Below are 19456 nucleotides of genomic sequence, written 5' to 3'. Positions count from 1 at the left end.
ATCAATCATACCTAGATATGTAGGAATATGTAGACAACTGAACATTATGCGCCTCCTGTCAGCAGCTCCCACCAGCACCTGTGACGTATGCGTGCCAGAAAGCTGAATCTGAATTCAGAACAAATCTCTAGAAACAACACTGATTTACAGGCAATACAGAGGAGTGAGAAAGATGTTAGATGATACTATGAGCATTCAATCAGCAAACTCCCAACTATGTGAAGATAAAGAGAACCAAAGACCCGGTTTCTTCAATAAACAAACTGCTAGGAAAAAAGAGAAGGAGCCCCTAGAAATGTAAGAAACTCTAGAGACAGATGAATAATTTCAATGGATCCTGATTAAAATGAAATGTGTTAAGATATTCAGGTAAATTTGAATATTGACCAGTTATTTTATGATATTAAAGAACTTCTAGGTGTAATAATGGAAATACGGCGCCTTTACAGTCTTCATCTTTTAGAAATATATACCAAAATATCTGTGGATGAAACGATAGGATGACTGATAATTTGCTTCAAAGAGGTGGGGATACAGATGATACAAGATGTCCCAAATCTGACAACTGCTGGAGCTGATGTTTGCAGGTTCATTATACAGTTCTCTCCTCTCATGTACATGTTTAAAATAGTCCACAATAAAGAAAGTTTTCACAGTGGGGCAGGTGGGGAGAGCAATGACAGAAAAGAAAGGAAAGAAAAGATTTTTAAAATTATGGACCTCTTTCTCTATAGGCCTTAGTAGGAAGCCACTGGAATAAATTATGCCCCTACAATATCCAAAAAAGGTAGAGTCTGACAGTTACCTTTTTTGGTTTTCAGGTTTGATAACAGAACAAAGCACTGTCTAGCAGATGTCAAAGCCTCTGAATGTCACCTTGGGATCATTAGAAGGCAAAGACTAGAGAATATGGCAAGAAAGTGGCATGTCACCATGGAAAGGGCCTTGGTCAGGAATGCAGGCAACATTCCCGGCCTGTGGGTCATCAGACCACAGGTTGGAGGTGGAGAGGTGCTTGAATTCTCTCTCTTTGCATGCAGGTCAGATATGACTTCGCCCCCAGATAAGGGAACATACAGGAAGTGAGAGGTCAACCTAGCAGTCACATGCACGACTTCCAGCTGACCACGAGCCATCGGGAAGAGGGCTGGAACGGCAGAGGGAGCACTGCCTGGTGTAACCACATACTTACTTGGTGTCAAATATATTTTTGTAATTTCTGAAAGGGTATCATTCTCACAGAAGTTACTCATGGGAATGGACCCCACCCTCCACTTCTCCTCAGCCTGGGGATTGTCAGCAGGGAAGGCAAACCCCTTAGCAGCTGCTCTTGGTTTGGACAGGACTGCAGAATCTAGCTACAGCAGTGCCCAGCTGATCTGGCTGCTTCCCCAACATCCTGACACCGCAGGGCGTGCAGGGCCCGTGTCCCGAATCTGTGGTCTGAGAGGTGCCATCTTCTCTGAGCTCTGAGATAACCATCACATCTTCAGCATTTCTGTAAATATTTAAACAACTAACCTCAGGCAGGCCCATGCTAGGCATTGCAGGGGGCCCACACTCATATTTCACCAACACTAGCACACTGGGCCTCACACAGGCTCTTCAACAGCTAAATATTGCACAAAAAAGAAAATTAAAAATTTTTAGTCAGATAAACCAACATCGATCAGCTCAGAGAGCAGTTTTCCATAGCCTGGCCTAGACCGGTCAGTTCCCAGAACCCACCGTGCTCCTTTGTACCCCTCATGTGTGCCTGCAAGCCCCTTCCTCTCTTTCATGAAGATAGAGGTCTCCAAGTATCTCACAGGAACTGCTCGAATGGCCCCTCCTCCTGACACTTCCCTGGCCCACTCCCTGGCGGAATTAGTCACTCCCTCCTCAATATTTTGAAGATACTTCCACCAAAGCAAATTTCACAATTTGAATCATTTATTTACACATATAACATACACACACATTGTGAGTCCCCAACAATTGGAACTGCCTTGTTCACCTCCGGGTGTATGTGTTGAGTGTGTGTAATTATCTGGCCGCCTGTTTGCTGGCCTCCCAGTGACTCCGAGCCAACTCCCCTAACCTTTGCTCTGGGGGCTGCAGCCAGTAACCTTCCAGGAACAGCCCACACAAAGGTCTGAGACGTCTTGGCCAGACGGGGAAGTTAACTAGTTCTTAAATTAGTTAGTGGGGTGGGAGAGGGGAGAGTCAGTCAACCACGTCTTGTCACACACTGCAGATTCCTTCCTCTTCCGACTATGTGACCAGAGAAAACACTAGCACCCTTACTACAGGGTGTTTCCCAGAATATTAATTGAGCATATACAAATAGCCAATGAGCTACAAATGCCTGTAATTTCCTATAAAGGACCACCACCAGCTCAGATTTCCATGGCACATCTGTGCAGAGGATGTCCACATTCTCATCTCACTGCACCCCATGTCAGCCTCATGAGGTTAACAGGACAGATAGTGTCTCTACTGATAATGAAGCTGAGTAATGTGTCTAAATGCATCAAAGCTAATCATTGCTATGCTACCCTGGTTTGTGGTGTCTAGCTCAAGGTTCTTACCAATCTGAATCCCCTTTGGGTGGCTTTTCCAAACCAAGCCGGTCCCTCATCTTCATTCTCTGGCCGTAAATAAAGCCAACAAGTTTTCCCTTAGTCTTGTAATACAAGTTATTCTCCAAATGTCTCCCCTCAAGACATGATCTCCATGGGAAACGAATGTGAAGGGAAGACGTGAACATCTTAGGAGGAAAGGGCAGGGGGGTCAGGGGAACTGAATGACCCAGGTTCAGGACCCTCCCCACCCAGGGCCCTCCAGCAGAGGTTTGCTACACGGAGACCTAAGTTCTAGAGCAGGCATTGAGGGAGAGCAGCACCTTGATGGCCAACAGACCTACAGGGCCGGAAGTGAGGGCCTCCCTTGGATCAACACAAAGCCCATTTTATTTTTGTTTCCCTGTAGGCCGTTCTCCATACTCTTTGGAAGAGCATGTCACTCTCCTGATCAAAACTCTCAGAAACTATAATCACACTCAGAATAAAATCCAAACTCCCTACCACAACCCACAAGGGTCAACACGACCTCATCCAGGACACCTGTGCCCTGCTCATCCTGCCCTCAATCCCTGGTCTTGGCTCCCTTTGACCTTCAGGTCTTTGTATTTGCTGCTCCCTCTACCTGGAACCCTCCTCGTCCCTCAGACTCCCATGGGGCTGGCTCCTCTCTTCAAACAGGTTTCTGCTCAAATGACAGTGACAGAGAGGCCTTCTCAGCCCACAAAATCTAAAAATATCTCTGCACCCCTTCCATCACTATCCAGCCCCTTCCCTCAGTTTATTTTAGTCATCGGACTTACCACGTTCTGAAAGTTTATACTGATCTACTCTCTGACTCCCACTAGCCGGTAAATTCCCCAAGAGCAGAGACTTAGTCTTGTTCATCCCCTGTCCTCTGGCACAGAGTAGGTACTCCCTAAGTATTTGTGAATGAATGACTCTTAGAAATGACCCAACTCAATCCCTTGCCAAGAGAAGGGACTCAATAAATGTCTGCTGAATGATAATGAAACCGAGTCTAACCTGAGCCAGACTGTCCAGTTCTGAACCCAAGTTCCACTACTTCCTAGCAGTGTGACTTAAGCAAGTTTCTTAATCTCTCTCTGCCCCAATTTCCTCATTCATAAAGTGGCTATAATGGGATTGAGTTAGTGTATGGAAGCAATCAGAATAGTGCCTGGAACACCACAGATGCTATGTCACCATTAACACACTCAAAAAAAAAAAAAAAGTCTATTTATCTGTAAGTATTCTTGCAGCTACTTACAGACTAAGGGGCTGGATTCACAGCAGACACTTAATAAATGCTGCTGAAAATAAAAACTGTGTCCAGATATAATTAGTGCTTCTGATACACTTTCCTTCATGATTTCACTGTAGCAATAGATATCTACAGTAGCTGTTGTGAAAGTTACAACTGAACAGTTGATAATAAATGAAAAGTCCTCACTGCTCCAAAGTACCAATTGTCACCATGTAGGTTTCAGGTATATGAGAATTTCTTCTCTGCCTCTACCCCATTTTTACCTAGGAAGAGAAATACATACCTAGGCTGCTTTAGAAACCCCTCTGGGTTCAAAGAATTTCAGTTAAAAGATCCACCAGCCAGCCAGCCAGCCAACCAGCCACAGACAGATTATTAAATTAACATAAATCACCAGCAAAATTCTGTATTGCATTAAACTTATGGTTTATGAAAAGAAAGTGGTACAGAGCCAATATGGATTTAATAAAAACACATCATGCTGAGATACTCTAATTTCTCTTCTTGATACTATTAGAGGATTGTGGGGAACACGCTGACCTGGTTTCAGAAGAGCTTGACAAAGCCTTTCAAGGCACCCTTACTATCAGCAAAGGGGTAATGGGGCTCCCTGAATGCACAGATTCACAGACTGCACTTGACATGTCTTAATTCGCCTCCCTCCTGTCAGGCACACAGGAGAGGCTTAAACAGTAAGTATTACACAAACTGAACAGAACACTCTTCATTGTTGACTTTGTTGTAAAATTAACTTTAAGTCCACTTTGGAGAATAAATTCAAAGGGAAAAAAATTCCAAAAATGTTCTATTCAAAGATGTTCATAACAGAGCAAAGAACACAGAGTGAACCCTGGAAAAACCCCAAAGGCTCAATAACCAGGAAATGATTGTGTTTACATTAATAAGAATGTTACATACTCATTTAAAGATTATAAATCTAGACTTCTACATAAAGTCAGTAAATTGAGCACATATCTTTGCTTTCTCCCCCTTTCCACCCTGTGTGTAAAATTGTGACATTTCCAGAATATCTTGCCTGGCTTTAGTACATCTGCATATCAATAGGCGTTCAGAGGTGGAAAGAAGTATGGCTTGAGTGCATTTGCATCATTCCTCAGGGGTGGAGAGACGTTCATCTCCATACCTGGGCAAGGAGGGCTTATCTGTACCTGAGAGGGGAGAGGGAGGGCTGGTTTTGCTTCTGCTGGAGCAGGAAAGAGAGAAACGGCCCAGACTGCAGTTTGTAAGAAATAAACGGATTTGACACTATTTCTCCCTGTAACTGATTTCGGTTTTTAGAGGTATTTTGCCCCGGGATTTCCTCTCCCTGGACTTACAGATACTAACTTAACAACCTAGAGAAGAACAGGAGAGAAAGAGCAGTGAGGAAAAAAAGAGAAAGAACAGCAGTGACTGGAATCATACCAGATTGGAAACTAGGAAAGGCATTCGAAATGCCAAAATTTTCAAAGATTTTCTTCTGGATATAACTGGGACACAGCTGAGACAAAAAACTAAGGTGCACTTAACCCATGTCACTGAGGTTAGGGTAACATTACCAAGATTATGTAAAAAAATGTCCTGAACCCCTCACATGGACTTGAATTTAAAAGTGCAGTGGTCTGGGGTGTGGGGAGGAAACAAGCCATGGGCAAAGGAAGACCACCAGCGTGTCTGTGCTGTGAGCAAGAGGGGGCGCCAGGCACAGGCAGATACAGCACACGAGGACCACCAGCAGAGGGCGCCCTGCCGGCACGGCTTCATCTCACCGACACAAGATCAAAGGTCAGCTGCCCTGGGCGGTCCGCCAAGCACAAAGTCGGGATCCATCGCGATGAGAGATAAATAACCTACTGCCCAAGACCCTGGCTTGCTTTCTTCTGATTCCTGTCTCCATTGACAGATCACTCAACGGATCTGTCAACCAATTACTCAACTCAATATAAGACCCAAGAAGACAGCTCTGACATCAAGACAAACAGCAGGGATCCAATAATTCACTTATGCTGATGGGAGGCAAATAGCAGGCCAGCATTACCTCATCAGACATGAGCAAACAGAAAAATAAATACATCAAGCCTACATTATCTTATCATCCCGACCCAAGAAAACCAAATATTGGAAGAAAGAAGCAGAGTCCTCAAGATCAGATAAATATGTACATTTGAAAAAGATTTATCCCAAGAAACAGAATACTTTAGGCAGATCTACTTTGTGCTCCCGTTTTTTTTTTTAAAGCAAAAGAAAGCAGAAAAGGGAATAAAACAGTTAAGGTTATAAATTGCAAACAGAACAGAAAGAGTAAAACTTATGAACAAAACCAAAATTTAATTCTTCTAAAAGATGAATTAGGTAAACTAAAACTTAGGAAGCCTGATCAATATAGAAAAAGGGGTGAAAAAAAGCAGGCAATGACTCTTAAAATCTCATCTATATGTATGATGATGAATTATAAGGATGTACTATGAATACTATGCCAATAGACTTAGAAGTCGATATGGGCTAGATGGCTTTGCAGGAAAATAAATGGACAAAGTGAACTTAAGTTGAAGTAGAAAACCTAAATAAATAACCACAGAACCACTGTCGGTGAATTTTTACTAAAAGGAGAGCTAAGCCTCAACAGTTTACAACCAAGCTCTAATGGTCCTGTTTTATTGAAACACTCTAAGACACTTTATTTATTTTTATTTTTATTTTTTTCATAGTTAAATTCCATACTTTATTTAAACTCCCTCACTTTTTCCCAAATTTGTTTTTCTGTACTAGGATGCTATCTAGAATACTAAATTACATTGAATTGTCATGGACACTTAGGATCCTCTTGTTTATGAGATTTTTTTTTTTTTTTGGAGAGGGCATCTCTCATATTTATTGATCAAATGGTTGTTAACAACAGTAAAATTCTGTATAGGGGACTCAATGCACAATCATTAATCAACCCCAAGCCTAATTCTCAACAGTCTCCAATCTTCTGAAGCATACAAACAAGTTCTTATATGGTGAACAAGTTCTTACATGGTGAACAAATTCTTACATAGTGAATTAAGTTCTTACATGGTGAACAGTGCAAGGGCAGTCATATCACAGAAACTTTCGGTTTTGATCACACATCATGAATTATAAACAATGAAGTCAGATATGATTATTCATTTGATTTTTATACTTGATTTATATGTGAATCCCACATTTCTCCCTTATTTATTTTTTTTAAATAAAATGCTGAAGTGGTAGGTAGATGCAAGATAAAGATAGAAAGCATAATCTAGTGTTGTAAGAGGGCAAGTGTAGATGATCAGGTCTGTGCCTATAGACAAAGTATTAATCCAAGCTACACAAGGGCAACAAAACATCCATGGATGCAGAAGATTTCTCTCAAAACAGGGGGAGTGAGGTTCTAAGCCTCACCTCTGTTGATCCCCAATTTCTCACCTGATGGCTCCCCCTGCGATTGTGCCTGTCTTAGGTTGTTCCTCCCTTGAGGAATCTTACCCGTCTCTGGCTAACCAGCCGTCTTCCAGGGCCATACAGGGAAAGTAAAGTTGGTAAGTGAGAGAGAAGCAATATTCTTTGAAAAGGTTAGCTTTTTACTTCTTTGCATATTTATGCCCTGTGGCTTCTATGCCCAGCATTTGTCTTGAGGTATCTTTACCACTTGGAAGAATTATGATACTCGGTAATTTTCTATATGAGACACGTAAGACACTTTATTTTAATGGAGAAACTTTTGAAATCATTTCATGAGGGTTACCTCTATCAAAATATTAGGACAAAAAGAGAAATTATATCTAAGTGTAAACATCCTCAATAGAGTAACAGCAAATGGTATATTAAAATAATTTTCATAAAGAAAAATACAGCAGGATCGAGTCAAACATATTCCAAGAAATCAAGAATGATTTAACATAAGGAAATTTATTAATGCATTATTACATTAACTGATCCCATAATCATTGTCAGATATAATCATGTCCACAACTATCAAAATGCTTGTTGGTTTCATTCACTGGTAATGAATCGATATTGGCCATTGCATTAAAATCTCTAAGTGAAATTAAGGAATAAAAGGCAAGTTCCCAAAATATTTTAAGAGTGTGTATCAGAAAACATCAACAAGAACCTTGAAACATTCTAAGTGACAGAAGCCAGATATGAAAGGCCACACGTATGGCTCCAACTACATGAAAGCTCCAGAACAGGCAAATCCGTAGAGACAGAAAGTAGATTTTTGGTTGCCAGGACTAGAGGGGAAGAGGGAATGGGAGAAAATGCTTACTAAGTACAGGGCTTCTTTTTGGGGTGACAAAAATATTCTGGAATTAGATAGTACTGATGGTGGCACAAAGCTGTAAATATACCAAAAACCACTCAATTACATACTCTAAATGGTGAATTTTAGGATATGGGAATTAGATCTCAATAACCAATTTTTTAAAGCGGCAAGCAATGTGAAACACTGGAAGCATATCCACCAAATTCAGAAGATACCTAGTATCACCCCGCTATTCAAATCATTTTGGAGACTGTAGGGAATGAATGCTACGATGTGCAGCAGAGTTCCACGCACTGCAGTGTTTACAAAGAATATTTGAAACCATGCAGCTACCCACAACATCACTCCCTAGCAAGAGATCAGTTACCCACCAAATTAACCTAAAATCTTCATACACATAATAGGGAGAAAATGTATTCAATGTTCAGTGGCACATGGTGTGTGTGAGAGTCATAGGGAAGACAGTATAGCACAGAGAAGACAATACCTCTGTGGCATCTTACTACACTGATGGACAGTGACTTCATTGGGGCATGGGGGGGACTTTATAATATGGGTGAATGTAGTAACCACAATGCTTTTCATGTGAAACCTTCATAAGAGTGTGTATCAGTGATACCTTTAATTAAAAAAAAAAAGAAATATAACTTATTTAGAATTATATAAACTTTTAACATAAACTTTTCTATAGAATTATAAAAATAGAATATCTAAAACAATTTTATATCATATATGAAGAACTAGTAAAAAACAAAGAAATAGGGACAGAAGTGAATGAATATCTATGGACGTTTGTCCCCCACAACATAATGTTTGGGACATGTCCTAATATTTTCATAAATGATATAGAAGAAAACATGGAGTAACATTCCAAACAGATGGGGAATAAACTGAGAAAGAGCTTTAGGTGAATGAGCATACTATTAGCCTTTGACTTGGGCAAGCCTAAGGTAAAAAAATTTATGTAGCAATTAAAAATACAATGGTTTCCGAAGTAGTTTTACCTAAGAAAAAGTCATCCAAATCTATGTTGATACCTCATGATATTAGCCCTGACTCTCTGGTAGGTTTTTCACAAAGGAGACTCAATAAATTGGTGAATTAAATATGTTACTGTAGACATAAAGATTAATATGAATAAATTAAAATTACATTCTTAAAAATAAATAAATGACATTCAGTAACAAAAGGAGAGGACATAAACTATATGGTAGATTGCACTGTCATTTGCAATTATTAACTCCCTTCCTTTAAGAAGATTATACATTCTTACCATTGCTAAGTGACTGCCCACTTGAGGACACATCCTCACCTTTCAGCTTGGCAATGTGACCTGCTCTGTCCAATGGGACATGAGCAAATGTGACATACACCAGATGGAAGCAGACACTTTAGAGCCATTACCAGTTTCCACTGGCTTTCTTCTGCCTTAAAACTAGCACCTCCCAAACAGGGGCTGCGCCATCAGAACAGAAGAACTTGTGGAAAGGAGCCACAGCAACTGACTCACAGCCACCAACACATAAGATGACCTAGAAATTAATGTTTGCTGCAAACTTTGAATTTTTGGAGCTGTTTATTAACACAGCAAGTCTAACACATATAATTATAAAAATGTCTACATAATTTTTAATTCTAGATAGGAAATAGTGATATAAACAGTATGGAACTTTAAGATGCAGGAATTTATCTTTTTTTCCCCTGCCTGCAGTTATTCAAACACATCTTAATTATATGTCCTCAGCTCTAGACCTTACTTATTAGTGGGAAGTTCAGTCCTCCTTCCTTCCCACCCCTGCCCTGGAACCCCTATCTCTAATATTCTTCAAAACTTCCAAGGTTGCTTGCACAAGTATCTCCAAATTCCCAAGACCAACCAGTCTGTGGCTTCTAGGTTAGCATCTTCCCTGAACAGTCTTACATTTTCCTACCTTGGATTCTGGACCATTTCTCATCAGGTAAAGACTCTTCCTCAGACATGAGTTAAGAGACTGTTTCAGAGATACATCTGTAAGTTAATAAGGTCATTTAGAAACTGAAAATGCTTCCCTAGCTTTTCAGAAAACCTGACCTTCAAATAAAATCCACCTACTGGCCTGATGCAAAAGACCTCCAACAAGATCACAAATGAAAGAGTGCAAGTCCACATTCCTTGGCTAACTTTCCAATGCCTGGTACTAGTGTTTTCTAAAAATCTCCTGACTGGCAATCACTTCTCCAGACATTCTTATGATTCCTGGGACCAAAGACATTTCTACCACTTTCAAATGAATTCAGACATGATCCCTTTCTATTCCCTCTAAGGAGGATACACTATTTCAACCATGTATTGAACCCCTAATACACATTAGCCAAAGTGCCAGATGCAGAGTTACCAAATGAAATAGGATCTGACACCTGTGTTCAAATGACTGCCTCTAGCTGGTCATGTGGACACAAAAACCTCTATGGGCAATGCATTGCAATATGGGTTTAAGATGAGAGAGCTTGGTGTGGACATTCCAGGCTGAGAAATCACTGCCACCGAAAGAGGAGAGGTATTTCTAAAAGCCTGTCCCTAACTGAGTAACTAAGACCCACAGATGAAGGTTCTGCCTCTCTTGCCAGCCAAGAAAGTGCATGCCAACTGGAGTACTCCAAAGCCCGAGGAACGGCTTTCTAACGGCACAGATTAAACCTCCTCAAAAAGCACATATCCAAGAGATGTAACTGCCTGAAGGCCTGGTCTCTTCTGTCCACCTTGATGCCTTCTGCCAACTGAACCAAGGCATTCTTCCACTGACATTTCTGCATCCAAATCACACAAGGGTCTGGGGCATAGGATCCCTCAGAGATCATGCAAGTTGTTTGTTACATATAAGAAAAGCCTTAGACAAATGTAGCAAAAAAAATTAAGTTAATGAGTCTATATGAATGGTATATGGATGTTCATTGTATTAATTTTTCAGTTTTTGTAAGTTTAAACTATTTCAAATAAAAAGGGGAAAAAATGATACTTTCAATATAAACAGCTTACAGAAATTTGTAATATTGATATTTCTAATACTGCTTAAGCTTATTTAGAGCCATCTTTTTCTTGTAAAATTACAAAAATAAGTATCTGCAGGCCTTAAAAAAAAAAAAGAAAGGAAAGGCTTAGAAGTAGTATGCATGGGGTCACTCAAGTGGTAATGTGAGGAACCCAGGTCTCTGGCCCCTCATCTGGAGCTGTGCTACACCACAACCCAGATACGCCTCCTTATATCTTACATAGGAAGGGGAGTGAGGTAGACAAGCAAAGAGCACTATATCACAATTGAGAAAAAAATAAAGATTGGTAATCAACAGAGGATAGATTATGAATTTAAACCTACTGTGGACACTCAGTCTAAGGTTCTCATTTCTATGTTCTTCGTACCCAAACCCACTCCATCCACTCTAATCTTTAACAGAAGAGCAATGAGGGAAGACCTGAGCTTAGAGGCCAAAGAATGGGCTTGAATTCTGGCTCTGCTCCTTGCCATGCGTGGGCTAAGGTACTCAGTGTCCCTGAGCCCCAATTTTCCATCTATGACGTGGAAAGTGTAAGGATTAAAGAAAGCATATCATGTGACCAGTATAATCCCTTGATAAAGGTTAGTTCTTTCCAATCCTTCACCAGTACCTCTTAATTGGGCCATTCATTTATCTTACAAAACCTGGTTCTGATTTACCTGTTTTGGCGCTCCATCTGACCCAGCACTATGTATATGGAACGCACTCAAGAGTGTAATAAAACAAGTCAGATGCCTATAGAAAGTTAAAGGAAAGGCATTTTTCATTTAGACAAACAATATACTATACAAAAGCTGCATATGTGTGGGGTAAATGGAGTTTTCTAATCAGGATCCCCGCCTGGCTTTGATAGTCCTGTTTGCACATCAATGTGACATTTACCATGGCAGAGCCTCTGGTCCATCTCGGGATTGCCAGTCCCAGGTAACAGATGAAGAACAGCAGTCATTCTCTTCCCTTCCATTCCTGGTAGGTAATTGGTCAGGCACCTGCCAGTCACCAGGGACCTGCCCATGGAGTTCCTCCAGGCAAGTTTGGGGGAAGCAGAGTGTGCTGAAGCTGGAGGAAGAGAACTTGGTAGTAAAGCCAAGTGAGAGGGAGCCCCCCAGTGATGCAGCTGGAGGGAAGGAGCAGAGCAGCTGGGATTCAGAGGAGCTCCAGGGGACAGAGACTGAGCCATGAGAAATAAATTTTTAATCCCAAGTTTTCCCTTGTCTTCCTTAGGTCTCAGTGGATTCATAGGAAACTTGCCCAGAGTGGGGAACCTCCTTCCTCCTGGAGCCACAATATGTACTAAATGATCAAATGCTTGAATCATCATCACCCCAGACCAGACCTTTTCAAGAGCAAAAACCATTCAAGTGAGGAACAGAACAGGACTGGACTCACCTACCAATAGCAAGTGCCAAGTGGTTACTGTTAAGTGCACGCTTACAGCCCATACCACTCAGCTGTGCTTAAAGAGCCTTACACATTTAGCAAGACTAAAAGTGTCCTTGCCTCAAAAATCACCTAAGCTCACCATTTCTCTATAACAGAGACTCTTTTCCTAAAATCCCTAGGCACCTGATGCCAAAAATTATGTACAAAATTTTGCATGTGCATGTTCAAATCTGAATCTTTGTTTGGAGAGAATCTATCATTTTTAGAGTCCCAAAAATACCCATGGGAGTGGGGGGGAGTTAAGCCCTGTAGATTCTAAACTCTCTAAGTGAAAAGAGGAAACAAAGCACATTTCAACTTCCATGAGCTCCCAAATCCAAACCGCCCTCTGGTAGAATAGGGCACTCTCACATTCAATGATTTGTGACACATATTAAACCCTCACCCCAAACCTAAAACTAACCTGAGAGAGAACTTGTAAATTAGAATGAAATATGTGACTACCTTCAAATAGGTCACACATGCTTGAAAACCTTTTTTTTCTCCTTATACAGGATGCACAGTCAGTATTCTCTCAATACTAATTTGGTGGCATTGCACACAGTGGTGCTGATTCAGGAATCTGCATCTTACCACAAAGAGCTAAAACAGATGTTTTCCTGTGGAATTCCTGGAAGCCTGAGACACGGTCTCCCCCACAGCATCCTTTTTAGAGGCCTGAAGTGTTCCCACCTCTGACCCAAAAAATGCAAATGGATTTCAAGGCTAGAAAACCCACCTGGCTACCTGGTTGCTCCAAATCTTAATTCCCACATTCCTGCTGACATGATCCAGACTGGATGCGGGGATTTATTCCCATGGTTAGCAGATTCATTGGAATAGTTTAAAGAGGCACTAAGCAACCAAGAAATGGATCATAGTCTAAAGAGTAAAAGAAAAAGCAGAAATAGGATGTTCTAAACTAAAGCAGCTCAAAAGAGTTTTGCAACTAAGTAAACCAAAGAACACAGAAAAAAGGCAGGAAGGAAGTACATGTGAGAAAACGGGCCTTAAATGTAAGACTGGTCAGTCTGGCCATCTCACATGGCGTTCTGAGCTCAGAGGCAGAAATGAGCCCTGTGAATGAAGACGAGGGGAAGGATTTCAGATCAGGTACAGATGAGGAGAGGGGTACAGGGGCAGAAACAGATGATGTTAGCAAGTCAAGGAACGAATGAGGGATAAAGCTTATAACTGTATTTTCCTATAAACCACGAGGATAAAAGAAAGTGGCTCCCAGGTGATGGATGGTGCGGCAGTGGCTATGGGGTTATCTGTGGACACAGGCAGTGTTTCCATGTATGCAAAGGCTTGTTTTGCAGCCAATATACAAGAGATTAATAAACAGCAAGGATTTCTCAAGATACTTTTATTTCTACTTCACTTATGATAAGAGAAAAAATGTCTACTGCGCAAAGGGAAGATTATTATTATTTTTCCATTCAGGTTGTTGGTGGTGGGTGGACAGACTAAGGGGGCACTAACTTTCCTCAGAGCCACTCCTTGGTGTAGCTGTTGCTTGATAAAAGTTAGCTAAAAGAGCACATTAGCACAATACATATAATTAAATGTTTCAGCCATCTTTCTTCAAGTAATGAAAACTTCACTGTCACTATGAGATGGCAGAGGCAAAGGGACAAAATAATTATCACTTTCTATTTATCTTATAGACCAAAAAAGAGATGTTTTCCAACACATGGGAGGTTTAAGAAGCCTAATTGCCAGTGTGCTATCCACCCCCAAACCACAAATTAGAGGATACGGACAGAAAAATCTATTCATTCACGTATCCATCCAAACATTTACTGAGTTCCCACTGAGGGCCAGGTACTAGCCTAGAAGGAGGGGAAAGCAAGCTGACAAAGCATTTACTTAAGGAGTCAAATATTAGGGTGGAGTGTGGGGTGTGCCATACGCCAGGACAAACAGTAATGTGACAGAATGTGATGAATACTGAGTAAGGGGAAACCTGCCGTGGAGTCTAGAAAAGCGAGAGTAACCACCCTCTGAGGAAGGCCTCACAGGGAACAGTCTGAGGGCGGAAGGCCTGCCTTTAAATTCCAGCTTCTCCTACTAGCTGCACAGCCATAAGAAAACCACTTAAACTCACCAGCGCTGCTGGAAAATAGCAAGAGCACCGCGTCCAGCTGGCTGGGATGCATGGAAGATGGAGAATGCCAGTGAAAGCGGCTGTGAACAGTGAAGAGCCGCTCAGTGGCAGGGAAAGGCATTCCCAGTGTGGAGCGCTGCATCAGCAAAACTCCCACCGGGTCAAGTGCAGAAGACAGCTGGGGAACATCACCTTGGACAGAACATGGGCCAACCAGGGGACATGGCAGCAAATAAGGCCTGGAAGGCAGATTAGCTCCAGATGCTGAGGGATCTTAAATCACATGCTTAAGAATCTGAGGTACACCCCATAGGCAATGGCTAAGCTGTTAAGCAGGAAAGTGGCAATGATACATAACTTTTACAAAGACTTCAGAATATGCACACAAAAGAAATAAAAAGGGAAAGAAATAGGAGATGAGAGAGGATCAGTTAGGGAGCTAGTGTAATTTTCCAGGCATACCGCATCTCTCCAAATGGAACCTGAACGAGGTGGTAGATGCCATGGAGGGGAATGGACAGATAAGAAGTGTCACCAACACCAAGGTCGGATGGCCTGGGACATCCGAATGAATGCTTTAGGCAGAAAAAAATGTCTGGCCACACAAGGGGGGGTGATGTTTCACAGACAGATAAATTACAGAGAATTAAAAATTGCTGCAGTTCTAGCAAAACTGAGTAAACCCAAATTCAGCAGCCCTATGGACTATCCTTAAATCCACAGGGCCCATCCTTAGGAAAAGAGGGAAAGTCCTATCAAAGGACTGTGTTCAGCAAAGGCTTAAGCCGAGGTCCCCAGGTACTTGACATCCTTCCCCATGTGCAAGCTGCCCCCAGAGTGGATTATTCCCACTCACCTGCAGTCATTTGCCCCAGGGATACCTGACTCCAGGCATTTTTTCCACTGCCACAGCCAGCAGCCCTCACTGCAGGAACTCGCATGGGGAGTCTTGCACCCAGGCCACAGGAGGCCTGATAGAAAAGAGCCCACAGGCTGTCATCACGGCCTGGCAGAACCCCCCCTTGTGAGAGCAAAAGGTGTGCAGCTGAGCACCCTGGGAAGCCTGGCTATGAGCTGAGTCAAAAACATTACAAAACCCCCACATAAAAAGCAAACTCTTGGAGCTCAGATAGATTGCAGGACTTGGAGACAAAATCCATACTTTTCACAGCAACACACACATACACCTCTCAGGTAAAAAAAGGGAAGATGAAGAAACTAAATGTTTTAAGCTCATACTCTCTGCCAGGCACTGTTTAAGCTTTACACATTATGGCTCATTTAACCCTTAACTCAGAGGTGGGGGAGAGAAAGAGGGTGGGCTTTATTATCCCTGTTTTCCCAAAAGAACAGGCCCAGGGAGGTTTGAAATGGGCCCAAAGTTGCTCAGCTGGTAACAAGCAGAGGACAGTAGCCATCCGCCACCTCCCCACTTGTCACAGATGTCATAAAATAGACACCTGCCATACAAGAAACACAATCACCACCACCACCACATCCACCTTTGCATCTGTGCCCGCACCTGGTCATGAGCAATCCTTATGTGTTTCTTAAAACAATTCCTGAGCCTCCAGCATCAGAGAAATAAATCGAGCTACTTCTCTTCTCACAGGATTTTAAGAACTAGCCAGTGCCGAAGATTCAATATAAGACACCAGACACTATTAACACACAGCTCCATTTAGCCATCAGCAATCCCCCAAGGACTCCAGAAAAATAAGACAAGATCCCACCATTGCACCTGCACCTCAGAAATAAACCTGAGGGGTCAGACACCACTGGTCATGGGCTCATCTGGCTTGAACATTCAGTGTTAATGCAGGAGGTAAGAGCTTCCCATCCCTGAAAACTCTTGGGTAACATATATCCTGCCCAGATATCTTGATGATTCACCCTGTCATTCCCTAAGTTGATGGAACAGATCTGAGTTTTCAATGTATTATAACTATGGAACTTCAAATAGTGAGATTAGATTATTCAATAATTGCTGATGGAGAATTTGGTTAACCATCCAGAAAACAATTATGTTATATTCTTCTCTAATAACAAGGGCAAAAATGAATATCAGGTTGTGTAAAGAATTAAATATAAAATTTTAATAAAGGAGAATTAGATGATGATTTAGATCAGGGGTCGGCAAGCTTTAGTTAGTTGTAAAGGACCAGATAGTAAATGTTTTCAGCTTTGCAGGCCAGACAGTCTTTGCTGCAACATCTCGTGTGCTCTTACAGTGCAAAAGCAGCCTAGAGAGTAAACAAATGAGCCTGGCTATGTTCTAATATAGTTTTACTTATGAACACTGAAATCTGAATTTCACCAATTTTTACGAATCACAAAATACAAATCTTTTTACTTATTTCTTAGCCATTCAAAATGTAAAAACCACACTTCAGACTGACTGACGGAGTCAGGGGCTGGGGTGGGCATGACTATAAAAGAGTTTGTCGGGGTGGAGGGGAGGGGACCTTGCAGTGATGGAACAGTCTGTATGGTGACTGTGGTGCTGCTGGTTACAGACATCTATACATGTGGTAAAGATGCACCAAGCTAAACACACAAGTCAGATGAGTGCACATAAAACTGATGAAATCTGAGTGAGTTCTGTGGATTGTACCAATGTCAGTTTCACAGCGTTGTCAAACAAAATTATCACCATTGGAGGAAACCGACTTAAGGGCACTTGGGACCTCCTTAAATACATTTTTTTAACTTCCTGGGAATCTATAATTAGTTCTAATTACAAAGTAAGAAAAAAAATTCTCAACTCATGGGCTATGCAGGTGGCTGGCCAGATTTGTCTTCTTGGCCTTAGTTTGATGACTCTTGACTTACATTAATCTATACACAATCTTGTGGTTGGGAAGGGCTTAGTAAACCCAAAACCAAAAGCAGAATCCATAAAGGAAAAGTCTAACAGATTTAACAATTTTTTCTCTATGTCAAAAAGACACAGTAAAAATGAAAAAAAAAAAGCACACTCGGAGGATTTAAACATATATGACCATAAGTTGTTTAATATATTAAGGGTTGTGAAAATCAATAAAAAAGGGCCTGATACAAAAATGGATGTAAATAAGGCCAATATACAATAATTGCTCAACATTAATAGCAAACAACAAAATGAAAATAAAAATAAGCTATCATTTCTCCCATCAAACTGGCAAAGATTAAAAAGATTACCTCTGGTTCTAAAGCCACACTGTTTCTACCACACCACACTAAAAATTTTTATGGCAACAACAAAATAAATGGCTTTTTCAAAACTGTTCAGAGCCAAAAGAGCACCAGAAGGACTTTGTAAACAAGAAGAGGAAATACAGGCTGGATGACAACACTACGTACGGTTAGGGGACTCTGTGACTGGCTGAACTATTTGAGCTAAAGAGAAAATGCTGCCCCCTTCTTCAATATTCAGGCATGCCTAAATGTCACAAATGCCTGTCAAAATGCAGGAGACATTACATGAATCCATTTGTCTTCATGACCCAAGTGCTTCTCCTCTGTCAGCCATGACTATCAGCAGATGGTAGTATGTGTCCCCAATGAATCTCCTCTCACTGGGAAATTCAAGCACCAGGAAAGCAGACAGTCCTCAGAATCACCCAAGGAAGCAGAGAACACAAACGGCAGTCAGCCAAAAGCTGTGCTGAAACTCGGCATAGGAAACATTTTTAATACTAACAAGGGTGTCACTACGCCAAGGGAGGAGTCCGCATGGAGAAGACAGGAAACCCACTCTCGGGTTTGGGTGTGAGGTAACAAGTGCCCAGAAAGTGCAAGTGAACAGTTCAGAGCCCTCCCTCCAGTTGCTGCCATTGAACCCACACATCAAGTTCTTTCAGGACTCTAGGATGATTTCTTCAGGCTGTGCCAAGCAGGGTTTCCAACCTTCTCTCTTTTTAAATTTGCCATCTTACCCGTGTTTAAGTACATGGTGCAGTAGTGCTAACTACGTTCACATGGCGTACAACCCATTTCCCAGAACTCCTTTCTCACCCTCTCGGTTTAACCAAAGGAGTTTGGGGCTATGATTGAGTCCATCCCGCGCCCCAGCTCTGCTGGCTTGTGCACACATGTGTGCATGTTTGTACACACAAACACAAACATGCACCATGATCAGGAACAAGTCTCCTTGCCTAGGGCAGCAGCACGTGCCTCTCGAGGAGACAGCAGCAAGCCCCATGTATAGACTAGAAACTCAGTGCATGCTGGCCTAAAGGTGGCCAGTCCCTGCCCTAAGCCACGATCATTACCTTGGACATGTATCCTGGAGATAAATACGGGTTTGAGGCATTGGGAGTGGGGCACAGTGACAAATAACCCTGCCTCATGTCTGCTCCTAACCAGCTGAGACAGTCTAGGTTCCCTCTCAGAGCTTCTGTTTCCTCATCTGTAAAACAGGGGTGACATTTTATTACCTATCTGCCTGCCTGGGGAGATCAAATGAGAAAAAATCCACAAAACATTGTCAAGTGCCTCACAATGAGTAGGTTCTCCCACTAGCTCCACCTGCCTCTTCCTTGTCTGCCTTATCCTTCCACACTGAACATAATCATTTCCTACATGCTCACTGGAGCAGCAGATCAAGGAGAGAACAATGACCGAAGGGGAAATGAGTGATGGGGAATGGAGAGGACCCAGGACGGGAGCGCCTAGGGGAGCTGATGAGGCTTGCTCCTCCACCATCCATCAAGCAGCCCCCCCATCACCCCTGAGGACACACTTGAGCCACCCACTAATACATCCCAGATAAAGAACCAACTGAGGGCCCTCATATTCCAGGCCAAGGA

At 42.0% G+C, this 19456-nt stretch overlaps 1 protein-coding gene across 4 annotated transcripts in view; it reads right to left on the bottom strand.

Annotated features, from left to right (window-relative positions):
* Positions 1–19456, bottom strand: part of SNX30 (sorting nexin family member 30) — a 111963-nt gene that overhangs the window by 60616 nt on the left and 31891 nt on the right. The window contains exon 2 of one of the 4 annotated variants that reach the window (XM_057498930.1): positions 18920–19056. The exons of the other annotated variants lie outside the window; for them this stretch is intronic. Coding sequence (XP_057354913.1) covers positions 18920–18997 — 78 coding nt within the window. The 5' untranslated portion in view covers positions 18998–19056. The remainder of the gene's footprint in view (positions 1–18919; positions 19057–19456) is intronic. 4 annotated transcript variants of the gene reach the window in all.

Source organism: Manis pentadactyla, chromosome 3 (genome assembly GCF_030020395.1).
Source record: "Manis pentadactyla isolate mManPen7 chromosome 3, mManPen7.hap1, whole genome shotgun sequence".
NCBI lineage: Eukaryota > Metazoa > Chordata > Mammalia > Pholidota > Manidae > Manis > Manis pentadactyla.
Note: the sequence above shows the minus strand (reverse complement) of the source record. Positions and strands in the feature narration are given on the sequence as shown.